Raw genomic sequence first — 12950 nt, forward strand, 5'->3', positions numbered from 1 at the left:
CCTCAAAAGGCTGTTGGAATATATGAGGATTTTTTTCTTGGAGCAAAATGTCATAGTAGCCAGTTCTCTGGTTGGTTCTTTAGATTTGCTATTGTGTAATGAGGAAGGGTTGATAAAAGGACTTTTAGATGATGATCCTCTTGGAAGGAGTAACCACAACATGCTAGAGTTTTGATTCTAATTGAAGGACTGAAAGCAGAGTTGCATATGAGAATTTTTAGTGTTGGGCAAAGGTATTATTCAGGCCTGAAAAAGGAGTTGACCCAAATCGACTGGGTAAAAATATTAAAGGGCAGAACAGTCGCAAATGCTTGGGAAGATACTAAATAACCCTCAAATCTAGGATATTCTGAAGAGGAAGAGGAATTCTAATAAGGTGAAAAATCATCCATGGCTTAACAAGGAAGTCAAGGATAACAAAGGCAAAACATTGGGTGTATTATACTGAAAATGTTAGTGGCACACTGAAGGATTTAAACATCACCAAAAAGTTACTAAAAATGAAACCACAAGGGCTAAGATAAACTATGGAATGAAACTAGCAGAAAACATAAGCACTGATACCAAAAGCTTCTTTAAGTATCTAAGAAGAGTGAGAATAGTGGGGTGGGGGGGGAGGTGTTGGCCCTTTTGAAGGTCGAAAATAATGAGGGAAGTCTGAAATGGCAAAAGCACAAAACCAATTTTTTGTCCATTTTCACAGTGGAAGATAAATACTTCACAAAAAAATGTAGTTACTACGAGGGAACCTGGTGAAATTATTGTAACTATGGACAAGGATGAAGTAAATTGGGATTAAAGGCAGATAAGTCCCTGTGGCCTGATGTCCTGCACCCTAAGGAGGCAGCAGCAGCAGAGATAGTTGATGCATTAAGTATGATTTTCCAAAATTCCCCGGATTCTGGAAAGATAGTTATGGATTGGAAACATTGATTCAAAAGAGAAGATATGCTAATAGTGGAAAACAATAGATCAGTTAGTTTGACCTCTATAATGAGGAAACTACTGGAGTCGATCATAAAGGAGGAGATTGGGGAAAAAAAGCTATCTTCAGTTCAATTCAGCAGTGTCAGTATGGTTTGATGAAGGGCAAGTCATGTTTGAACTTGCTACAGTTCTTTGAGATGCAACCAGTAGGTTGATAATGGGGATCTAGTGGATGTGGTATATCTAGAGTTCCAGAAGGCAATTGACAAGGTACCATAAAAAAGACTGATGCAAAAGGTTAAATCCCAGGGGGTTAAGTTGGCATGTTGGCTTGGATATAGTATTGGCTGACTGACGGAAAGCAGAATCAGTCTAGACTAGAAGAATGGGCCAGAATTTGGCAGGTGAAGATCAACGTGGATATGTGCAAAGTTGTCCATTTTGGCTAGAAAAATAAAATGGCAAATTATTATTTAACTGTGAAGCAAATTCAAATTGTATCAGAGTAGAGGGCATCTTTGCGCATGAATCGCAGAAAGTATGGATACAGGTGCAGCATATCATGAGAGAGAAATGGAGTTCTGGCATTTATTACAAAAGGACTAGATTATAAAAGTAAAGAGGTTTGTTGCAATTAGATATGGTGTTGATGAGACAACACCTGGAATATTATGTCCAGTTTTGGCCTCCTTACTTGAGGAAGGATGTGATGGCACTAGAAGCAATTCGGAAGAGGTTTACCAGGTTGATTCCTGGGATGAATGGGCTATCATGTGAGGAGCAGTCAAGTAGCTTTGGGCTTGTACGAGTTGGAGTTCAAAAGAATTAGGAGGGATCTGATTGAGGTATATAAAATGCTAAAGTGGATTGATTGGAACATGGAATAGTGCAGCACAAGACAGGCCCTTCAGCCCACGATGTTGTGCCAAACTATAATCCTACTAAGATCAATCTACCCTGCATCCCCTACATTTCACTATCCTCCATGCGCCTATCCAAGAGTCACTTAAATGTCCCTGATGTATCTGGCTGTACTACCACTTCTGGCAGAGCATTCCACACGCCCACCAATGCCTGTGAAGAACCTGCCTCTGACATCTCCCCTGTACCTTCCTCCAATCACCTTAAAATTATGCCCCCTCATAATAGTCATTTCTTCCTTGGGAAAAAGTCTCTGACTATCCATTCTATCTATGCCTGTCATCATCTTGTATACCTCCATCAAGTCACCTCTCGTCCTCCTTCGCTCTAATGGAAAAAAGACCTGGCTCCCTCAACCTTTCTTCATAAGACCTGCCCCCCAGTCCAGGCAGCATCCTGGTAAATCTCCTCTGCACCCTCTCTAAAGCTTCCACATTTTTCCTATAATGAAGTGACCAACTTGACATAAGGTGGACATTGAACAGATATTTCCTCCAATGGGACACTATCAAACAAGAAGTCCTAGCTACAGTGTGTTCTGAAAAAGGGTCACTGAAACCAAAGCATTAACTCTGACTTCTCTTCACATATGCTGTCAGACCTGCTGAGATTTTCCAGCAATTTGTTTTTGTTGTAGAGTGAGAGGAGAGAGGTTAAAAATTGAGATGATGGGAAATTACTTCCCTCAGAGGGTTGTGAATCGTGGGAACTCAGTGCCCCAGAGTGCAGTGGAGGCAGAATCAATCAACAGATTCAAGAAACAAATATTTGATTTTATTGTCATATGTATTTTACAATAAGAATACAATGAAATGCTTCCATTTGTGGCAACAAATGGTACTATTTTGAATAATTTAAGACTAAAGGAAGAAAAATAAAGGTCCAAGCCAGCTCATCATCATCAATGACACCTGTGCTCCCACCACTTCAACGCCCTCTACAATGGACCCAACCAACTTTGAAGTTGCTGATGTCAGATGCCATCTTTGCCGCTGGGCTGATACTCCTCCGCCACTGCCTCACCTCCGCCTGCATCGGATCAACCAATGTCAGAATCCTGTCTCTTGCTGCTGGGCCCATGTTGCTGCTGGATATGTTTCTGATGAAACGTGGGAAAAAGGCTATGGGCAGCAAACAGGAAAATTGAACTGAGGCCTGGATAAGAAGACATGATCAGGTTAAAGGCAAATTAAGCTTGAAGGGCTGAATTTGCCTCCTCTTGCTCTTAATTCCTATATTCCTGTGCCTGATCTATTCCCCTGCAAATCATTAAAACCCCATGTTTCTTTTAATTTCTAAATTTCTTGTAATACAACCCTGCTTTGTGTAGTTTTCTCTACTCAATTTATCCTTTGGAGTCCATACATCATTTTGGTAGATGTATGTTTCACTCCCTGACAGCCAAAATATACTTCCTAATATTTTCTTTGTAGACACTATAAAAGACACCATAATCAAATAATCTATACCTAGATATTGGGTAGGTTATCTTATAAGAAAGAGTTGGACAGGCTATACAGCATGCATCCATTTGAGCTCAGAAGAATGAGAGGTAACCTTTCTTAAGCATACAAGATACTAAGGAATTGTAACAAAATGCTGAAACGATGTAACCCCTTGTTTAAAATAAAACTAGAACTAAGGCACACAGTTTACAATTAGAAGATCTCCTATTTAGTACAGATAAATGTCATGAGCCTTGACAAGTGTTTCCCAGAGAGCACCAGAGACAGGGCTGTTGAATACTTTTAAGGTAGAGGTAGGTGAAGTCACATTCATACCATTCGGAAACTTATTGAACGGTGGAGCAGGTTTGAGGAGCCAATGGCCCAATCCTAATTTGTATTCTCCTATGCTCATGGTTAAGGTTTACAGATAAGTGATTTGTGGATTGCAGATAGTTATAGTTGATAGGTTGAGTTAAAATGTTGGATTCATATTCTTTTGCCCTTGGAAGCTGGGAGGAAATGTTGGGGGTTGGGGGTGGGAAACAAAAACAACTGCTTTGTTGCCTGGATATGCTTTTCTTGCAAATCTTGCTATTAGAACATAGAACAGTTCTGTGCTGTACTGTTCTATGTTCTAATAGCAAGATTTGCAAGAAAAGCATATCCAGGCAACAAAGCAGTTGTTTTTGTTTCCCACCCCCACCCCCCAACATTTCCTCCCAGCTTCCAAGGGCAAAAGAATATGAATCCAACATTTTAACTCAACCTATCAACTATAACTATCTGCAATCCACAAATCACTTATCTGTAAACCTTAACCATGAGCATAGGAGAATACAAATTAGGATTGGGCCATTGGCTCCTCAATGGCCCAATCCTAATTTGTTGGGGGGTGGGGGTAGGAAACAAAAACAACTGCTTTGTTGCCTGGATATGCTTTTCTTGCAAATCTTGCTATTTCTTAATAGCAATTGAGATGTGCTTAAAAGCATCAAATGATTTATGATATGGTGGTACTGAAACAATTATGCCCCTCAGGTAGTGTGATTTACAGGGATGATTCAAGATTACAAAGTAGCATTGGGGAACAAACTGGAATAGCAAGCAAATCAGGATGAACAGGAAAAGATAACAGAGCAAATCAAATGATATAAAACTGTAAACAAATTTGGAACATCTTTCATCTGAAAGCAGGAGCTGGTGAACACTGAAGTCTGAGAATCATAATGCTAATCTGAAGTACTAGGGACTGAATAGTAAATAATAATTTCTCCAATGTACAGGTCTCGATATTAACATTTGACACAATCATCAAAGGAGGCAATGCTGAGACTTCATTGATCCAGCAGAATAGGCAGCTTGGATGCTTTAGTTATAAGACCCTTCTTAACAATATTACAGACACCTTTATTTTTTCTGGTTGTATCATTTATGAATGGCTAAAAATTAATAAATGCAAAAATGCATCCTGGGATTCCATATTCTTAGCTGCACTACAGTCACGCTAAGTGTAGTAATGTAGATGACAAATGTAAGGAGCATGGTTAATGTAAGACTGCAGCAATGTGGAACCTTGTCTGAATGAGTTCTGACTGACCACTATTGGAAATTGATTCAAAATGGAAACTCAACAGGTATATCCTTTCCAAATTCAGATTGGTAAAATCAGATTAGGCCAGAAAGAAAAATAGCCCAATTAAAGAAAGTAGCTGCATGATTCTGGCTATGTGAATTCAGGCAGTTGAATTCCTTTGTCTAAGTGAGGTGCTGATTAGAGTTCTTAATCAGACTCTCTGAGAGGATCTTGGTAAGAGAGATATGCTCTGCATGGTTGTAAGGAGCACAATTAGTGGGTGTCTACAGCAGAGTGGAATCTCAGCCAAGTGAGATGTAGGTCATACTCATATAGCACAGAAGCTGACCCTTAGGTGCAACTCATCCATACCAACTAGGTTTCCTAAACTAAATTAGTCCCATATTGTTTGACACCTATTGCTCGAACTTTCCTATCCACTTACCTATCCAAATGCCTTTGTAATGTTGTAATTGTATCTGCCTCTACCAATTCCTCAGGCAGCTCATCACACACACACACCCCTCTCTCTGCCACTCAGGTCCCTTTTAAATCTTTTCCCTCTCACCTTAAACCTATGCTGTCTAGTTGTGGACTTACCTACCTTGTGAAAAGCTATTCACCTTATCAATGCTCCTTACAATTGTATAAACCTATACAAGGTCACCCTTCAGCCTTCTACATTCCAGGGAAAAAGCCTGTCCAGCCTCTCCTTATATCTCAAACCCTCCAGTGTCAGTAACATCCTTGTTAAACTGGAAAGAGCCCGGAAAAAGTTTAATAGCATCTTTCCTATAGCAGGAAGACCAGAATTGTATGCAGTATTCCAAATGTGGCCTTACTGATTCCAAATGTGGCATTTTCTGAAGAAGGGTCCAGACCCAAAACATCAGCTTTCCTGCTCTTCTGATGCTGCTTGGCCTGCTGTGTTCATCCAGCTCCACACCTTGTTATCTCAGCCTCCAACATCGACAGTACCTACTATATCTGGCCTTACTGATGTCTTGTACAAAAGACATCCCAATCCTGTACTCAGTGCTCTTATCAATGAATGTAAATGTGCCAAATGCCTCCTTCATCCTTCAAGTTACCCGTGACTCCATTTTCAAGGAGCTGTGCACCTGCACTCCTCGGTCTCCGTGTTCAACGATACTCCCTAGAAACTTACCATTTAACTATGCAAATCCAACCCTGATTTTTCTTATGGAAATGCAGCACCTCGCATTTATCGGGATTAAATGGCAGCTGCCATTCCTCAGTCCACTGTTCCAGGTGATCAAGATCCCACTATACTGTTTACATGTCCACTTTATATCTTGGTCTCATCTGCAAACGTACTAACCAGTGAGTGAGTCAGTTCTGACTAGAACATAGAACGTAGAACATTACAGCACAGTACAGGCCCTTTGGCCCTCGATGTTGTGCCGACCTGTCATACCAATCTCAAGCCCATCTAACCTACACTATTCCATGTACGTCCATATGCTTATCCAATGACAACTTATATGTACCTAAAGTTGGCGAATCTACTACCATTGCAGGCAAAGCGTTCCATTCCCTTATTACTCTCTGAGTAAAGAAACTACCTCTGACATCTGTCCTATATCTTTCACCCCTCAATTTAAAGCTATGCCCCCCGTGCTCGCCTTCACCGTCCTAGGAAAAAGGCTCTCCCTATCTAACCCTCTGATTATTTTATATGTTTCAATTAAGTCACCTCTCAACCTTCTTCTTCTCTCTAATGAAAACAGCCTCAAGTCCCTCAGCCTTTCCTCATAAGACCTTCCCTCCGTACCAGGCAACATCCAAGTAAATCTCCTCTACACCCTTTCCAACGCTTCCACATCCTTCTTATAACGCGGCGACCAGAATTGTACGCAATATTCCAAGTACGGCCGCACCAGAGTTTTGTACAGCTGCAGCATAACCTCTTGGTTCCAGAACTTGATCCCTCTACTAATAAAAGCTGAAACACTGTATGCCGCCTTAACAACCCTGTCAACCTGGGTGGCAACTTTCAAGGATCTGTGTACATGGACACCAAGATCTCTCCGCTCATCTACACTGCTAAGAATCTTACCATTAGCCCTGTACTTTGCCTTCTGGTTACTCCTACCAAAGTGCATCACCTCACACTTGTCTGCATTAAACTCCATTTGCCACCTCTCAGCCCAGCTCTGCAGCTTATCTATGTCTCTCTGCAACCTACAGCATCCTTCATCACTGTCCACAACTCCACCGACCTTAGTGCCGTCTGCATATTTACTAATCCATCCTTCTACGCCCTCATCCAGGTCATTTATAAAAATGACAAACAGCAGTGGACCCAACACCGACCCTTGCGGTACACCACTAGTAACTGCTCTCCAGGATGAACATTTCCCATCAACTATCACCCTCTGTCATCTTTCAGCAAGCCAATGACTGACTATTATTGGAAATTTGATTCAAAGTGGAAAATCTGAGCAAAGTGGAGAAGAGGTGCTTTAACTAGGAGGAAACATTCCAGAGCGAGAGGTGAGTGGGAGACGGATAAAGATGTCAACTAAGAGGCTGACCCGCAATGAAACCAGTGGCAAAGTGATGTCATAAACCATTGCACAATGCGAGTGCAAGGAAAGAAGTTGAGTGTTTTTAGCTATTAAAGGAAAAGTCAGGTTTTCAATTTGTATTTAGGTTGCGAGTGTTTTCTTTCTCTGGGGAAAAATAATGACGAGTTTGAGATTGACTTTGGTGATTTCTTTTCTCCTTTTTAGTTTGTACGAGCAATATATTGGTACAGTGACATGTAAAGAGAGGGCCTTGAATAATTACTTTATAAGCTAAAGCAAACATAATAGTGATGTGTTGTTACTGAAACATATACACGTCAAAACAGCCATTGACTGCACCGGGACAGCCATCAGCTCAATGAAAGATGCTCTTTGGTCTGCCTGAAACTTGTTGGCCTTCCAGTGCAAAGAATTGACTTTATTGAGTGTTGTAGACTGGCACGTCCAGGGCTATATGCTGAGGGATGTACTGAAGCTTGGGGCAACTGCAACCAAGATGGAGTAGGGAAAGCCTAAGGCCTTTTGGCCATCGGATAACAAGGGTCTAGCCTCAACAACAATCTCAAAATTATTTATGTAAATGAGAAAAAACAAGAGTCCAAACACCAAACCCTGAGGAACACCACATTCTACTCATCCCCAATCTGACAAATGTCTATCAATACCTACCCTTGTTTTCTCATCTGTTAGCCAACTTCTAATCCATGCTGCTAAGGATGCATCAATCCCAAGCATTTCTGATTTGCTAATCAACCTGCCATGAGGCACTGTATTAAGTGCTTTCTGAAAGTCCAAGATTCAACATCCACAGCATTATCCTCATCTACTACCTTTGTCACCATGTCAAAGAACTCAATTAAATTTGTCAGACATGATGTGCCTTTGACTAAGCCATGTTGAATGTCTAGTCGTAACTTATTTTTTTCAATAAGTGTACATTGATGTAGCCTATATAATGTCCTCCATCAGTTTTCCCACTATCAAGCTGACAGGGCTGTCTTTTCCTGAGTTATCACTTGTGCCTTTCTTAAACAATGATGTTACATTTGCAATCCGCCTGTCCCTCAGGACCAATCCTGCGTTAGGAGAGGCCTGGAAAATTTCAGTCAACAGATCCACAATCTGCTCCATTACTCTTCTCAGCAATCAAGGAATGCATCCCATCCAGCCTTGATATCTTCAGTGCCTGGAATGCTGCCAGCCTTTGTCTCACCTCTTTATGTATCACTATACTGCTCAGTTGTTCAACATCTACATTTTCAACTAAGTCATTATCACTATATTCTGATTTGGTAAAGACAGAAGTTGCTGCTGTTATTCTGGTAATATTCTCCCTTGCCTCCTATGGTAGCGTGATGTACAACTCATGGGTCCTGGGAACTGATGTACATTTATGTTCCCTTAATATCTGATACCTTGTTGTTATTAATCTTGACATGTTGTCAAATTTTGCAATTCCAACTGAAGTCTTCAGTGACAGTGTCTTTCTTCTAAGTGAATACAGATGAGAAATATTAAAGTCCTCACCCATGTCCATTGGCTCCACTCACAGATTATCTCTTTGGTATCTAATAGACCCTACTCCTTAATCCTATCTGGCAAAGATATTTTGTGAGCCCGCTTTGCCCTCCTAATTTCTTTATTAAGCACACCCCACGTGCACATTGTCCTCCTGAAGGTTATCCCCCTCCCCTATTTTTTAAATGCTTTGTACCTAACATATACTTTCTTTTGTTTCTTTTTCAAGTTCTCGGTAATCCTTGACATTCAGGGATCCCTGGATTTGCTGTCCTTGCCATTCACTCTTAGAAAAGCACACTGGCCATGTGCAACTTTTAAAAGACTTCCACTTCCCAAATATAGACATATCTGTAAGTCGCTGCTCCCAGTCCATTTGCCAGATCCTGTCAAATGATATTGAAATTGGCCGACCTGCAATTTAGGCACTTAACTTCTGCACTATACTTAACCCTTTCCATAACAACTTTGAAACTTAAAGTTATGGCCACTATCCCCAAAATGCTCACCCATTGATATCTCAACCACTGACCAATTCATTACATTGGACTAGATTTAACACGATCCCATCTCTAGAAAGACAATCTACGTACTAGCACAATAAAAAGGTCTCCTGGATGCATTTTAATATTTCCACCTAGTCTAATCTTTTCACCGTAAGGCAATCCCAGTCAATGTTAGAAAAGTTAAAATCCCCTACTACTGTAACTCTATTCTTTTCTCACTTCTCTATAATTTGTCCTACATGCTTGCTCCTGTCTCTTCCTCTGATTGTTCAGAGATCTGTAGTTTCATTACAGCAAAGTGATCACACTTTGCTTGTTTCTCAGTTCGGCCTACACAGACTCATTTGAAGGGCTGTCTAAGATTTGCTTGCTCGCCACTAGTCTCCTTTATCAATAAAACAATGCTCCTCATCTCTCTTACATCCCCCACCTCATCACGCCTGAAACTTCTGTAACCTGGAATATGGGGTAGCTGGTCCTGCCCTTCCTTCAACTTTGTCTCAGTGATTACAGCAATATCATATTCCCATGTGCTGATCAATGCTCTAAGATTATATCCCTTACTAGTCAGGCTCCTTGTTTTAAAGTAGATACAAGATAACAAAGTGTGGAGCTGGATGAACACAGCAGGCCAAGCAGCATCTCAGGAGCACAAAAACTGACGTTTTGGCCGAGACCCTTCATCAGAGAGGGGGATGGGGATAGGGAACTGGAATAAGTAGGGAGAGAGGGGGAGGCAGACTGAAGATTGAGAGAAAAGAAGATAGGTAGAGAGGACAGTATGAGTGAGGAGGTAGGGAGGGGATAGGTCAGTCCAGGGAAGACAGACAGGTCAAGGGGGCGGGATGAGGTGGTAGGTAGGAAATGGATATGGGAGGAAGGGATGGGTGGGAGGAAGAACAGGTTAGGGAAGTGGAGACAGGTTGGGCTGGTTTTGGGATGCAGTGGGGCAAGGGGAGATTTTGAAGCTTGTGAAGTCCACATTGATACCATTGGGCTGCAGGGTTCCCAAGCGGAATATGAGTTGCTGTTCTTGCAACCTTCGGGTGGCATTGTTGTGGCACTGCAGGAGGCCCATGATGGACATGTCGTCTGAGGAATGGGAGGGGGAGTTAAAATGGTTTGCGACTGGGAGGTGCAGTTGTTTATTGCGAACCGAGTGGAGGTGTTTTGCAAAGCGGTCCCCGAGCCTCCACTTGGTTTCTCCAATGTAGAGGAAGCCACACCGGGTACAATGGATACAATATACCACATTGGCAGATGTGCAGGCGAACATCTGCTTGATATGAAAGGTCATCTTAGGGCCTGGGATAGGGGTGAGGGAGGAGGTGTGGGGGCAAGTGTAGCACTTCCTGTGGTTGCAGGGGAAGGTACCGGGTGTGGTGGGGTTGGAGGGGACTGTGGAGCGGACAAGGGAGTCGCGGAGAGAGTGGTCTCTCCGGAAGGCAGACAAGGGCAGGGATGGAAAAATGGCTTGGGTGGTGGGGTCGGATTGTAGATGGTGGAAGTGTCAGAGGATGATGTGTTATATCCAGAGGTTGGTGGGGTGGTATGTGCAAACAAGGGGGATCCTGTCGGGACGGTTGTGGTGGGGGCAGGGTGTGAGGGATGTGTTGCGGGAGACGCGGTCAAGGGCATTCTCGACCACTGTGGGGGGAAGTTGCGGTCCTGGAAGAACGTGGACATCTAGGATGTGCGAGAGTGGAATGCCTCATCCTGGGAGCAGATGTGGCGGAGGCGGAGGAATTGGGAATAGGGGATGGAATTTTTGCAGGAGGGTGGGTGGGAGGAGGTGTAATCTAGGTAGCTGTGGGAGTCAGTGAGCTTGAAATGAACATCAGTTTCTAGCTGTTTACCTGAGGTGGAGACTGAGAGGTCCTGGAAGGTGAGGGATGTGTTGGAGATGGCCCAGGAGAACTTGAGGTTGTGGTGGTAGGTGTTGGTGAAGTGGATGAACTGTTCGAGCTCCTCTGGGGAGCAAGAGGCGGCGCCGATACAGTCATCCATGTAACGGAGGAAGAGGTGGGGTTTGGGGCCTGTGTAGGTGCGGAAGAGGGAATGTTCCACGTAACCTACAAAGAGGCAGGCATAGCTTGGGCCCATGAGGGTACCCACGGCCACCCCCTTTGTCTGTAGGAGGTGGGAGGAATCAAAAGAGAAGTTGTTGAGGGTGAGGACGAGTTCGGCTAGGCGGATGAGGGTGTCGGTGGTGGGGGATTGATCGGGCCTGCGGGACAGGAAGAAGCGGAGGTCCTTGAGGCCATCTGCATGTGGAATACAGGTGTATAGGGACTGGACATCCATGGTGAAAATGAGGTGTTGGGAGCTAGGGAATTGGAAGTCCTGGAGGAGGTGGAGGGCATGGGTGGTGTCACGGATGTAGGTAGGGAGTTCCTGGACCAAAGGGGAGAAAATGGAGTCCAGATAGGTGGAGATGAGTTCGGTGGGGCAGGAACAGGCTGAGACAATGGGTCGACCAGGGCAGGCAAGTTTGTGGATTTTGGGAAGGAGATAGAAACGGGCTGTGCGGGGTTGGGGAACAATGAGGTTGGAGGCTGTGGGTGGGAGGTCCCCTGAGGTGTTGACGTCATGGATGGTGTTGGAGATGATGGTGTGGTGCTCGGGGGTGGGGTCATGATCAAGGGGGCGGTAGGAGGAGGTGTCGGAGAGTTGGCGTTTGGCCTCGGCAATGTAAAGGTCAGTGCGCCATACTACCACTGCGCCTCCCTTGTCTGCGGGTTTGATGGTGAGGTTGGGGTTGGAGCGGAGGGCTGCCCGTTCTGCGGGGGAGAGGTTGGAGTGGGTGAGAGGGGTGGAGAGGTCCAGGCGGTTGATGTCTCGACGGCAGTTGGAGATGAAGAGATCAAGGGAGGGTAGGAGGCCTGGGGGTGGTGTCCAGGAGGAGGACTTGTATTGGAGGCGGGTGAAGGGGTCAGTGGAGGGAGGGTTAGGCTCCCGGTTAAAGAAGTAAGCGTGGAGGTGAAGGCAGCGGAAAAACTGCTTGATGTCCAAACGTGACTGGTATTCGTTGATGTGTGGGTGGAGGGGGACAAAGGTGAGCCCCTTGCTTAGGACTGACCGTTCGTCCTCAGTCAGTGGGATATCTGCGGGGATGGTGAAGATGCGGCAGGGCTCAGTGTGGCTGTCTTCTCTGGGCTTGCTGGCTGTGGAGGCTGCGGGCGGAGTGATGTGATCCTCGGCTGTGGGCGGGGTTGTGTCGGCGGTGGGCGGGGTTCCGTCAGCTGTGGGCGGAGCGGAGTGGGCTGCAGCAGCGGCGGTGAGGGTGATTAGTGTGGTGTTTGTTCTGGAGGTGGAGGCAGTGACTGCAGCAGCGGTCGCGTTCGTGGTCCCGGAAGTGGTGTGCCCAGCAGTGGGGGATGCGACGTCATCGGTGGGGTCACCGGCCGTGTCCTCATGGTCAATGGCGGCGGGTGCATGGTGGGAGAGGGGCAGGGACAGGATCGGGATTTGGGAGGTGCAGGAATCCTTTTAAAGGTGGCAGGAG

General features: G+C 44.5%; 1 protein-coding gene across 1 annotated transcript in view; it reads right to left on the reverse strand.

Annotated features, from left to right (window-relative positions):
- Positions 1–2751: 2751 nt before the first annotated feature.
- Positions 2752–12950, reverse strand: part of elovl2 (ELOVL fatty acid elongase 2) — a 203096-nt gene continuing 192897 nt past the window's right edge. Inside the window, exon 8 of the mRNA XM_059653689.1 lies at positions 2752–2969. Within this exon, the coding sequence (XP_059509672.1) occupies positions 2898–2969 (72 nt within the window). The 3' untranslated portion in view covers positions 2752–2897. The remainder of the gene's footprint in view (positions 2970–12950) is intronic.

The sequence above is a fragment of the Stegostoma tigrinum genome, chromosome 2, assembly GCF_030684315.1.
Source record: "Stegostoma tigrinum isolate sSteTig4 chromosome 2, sSteTig4.hap1, whole genome shotgun sequence".
Classification (NCBI taxonomy): domain Eukaryota; kingdom Metazoa; phylum Chordata; class Chondrichthyes; order Orectolobiformes; family Stegostomatidae; genus Stegostoma; species Stegostoma tigrinum.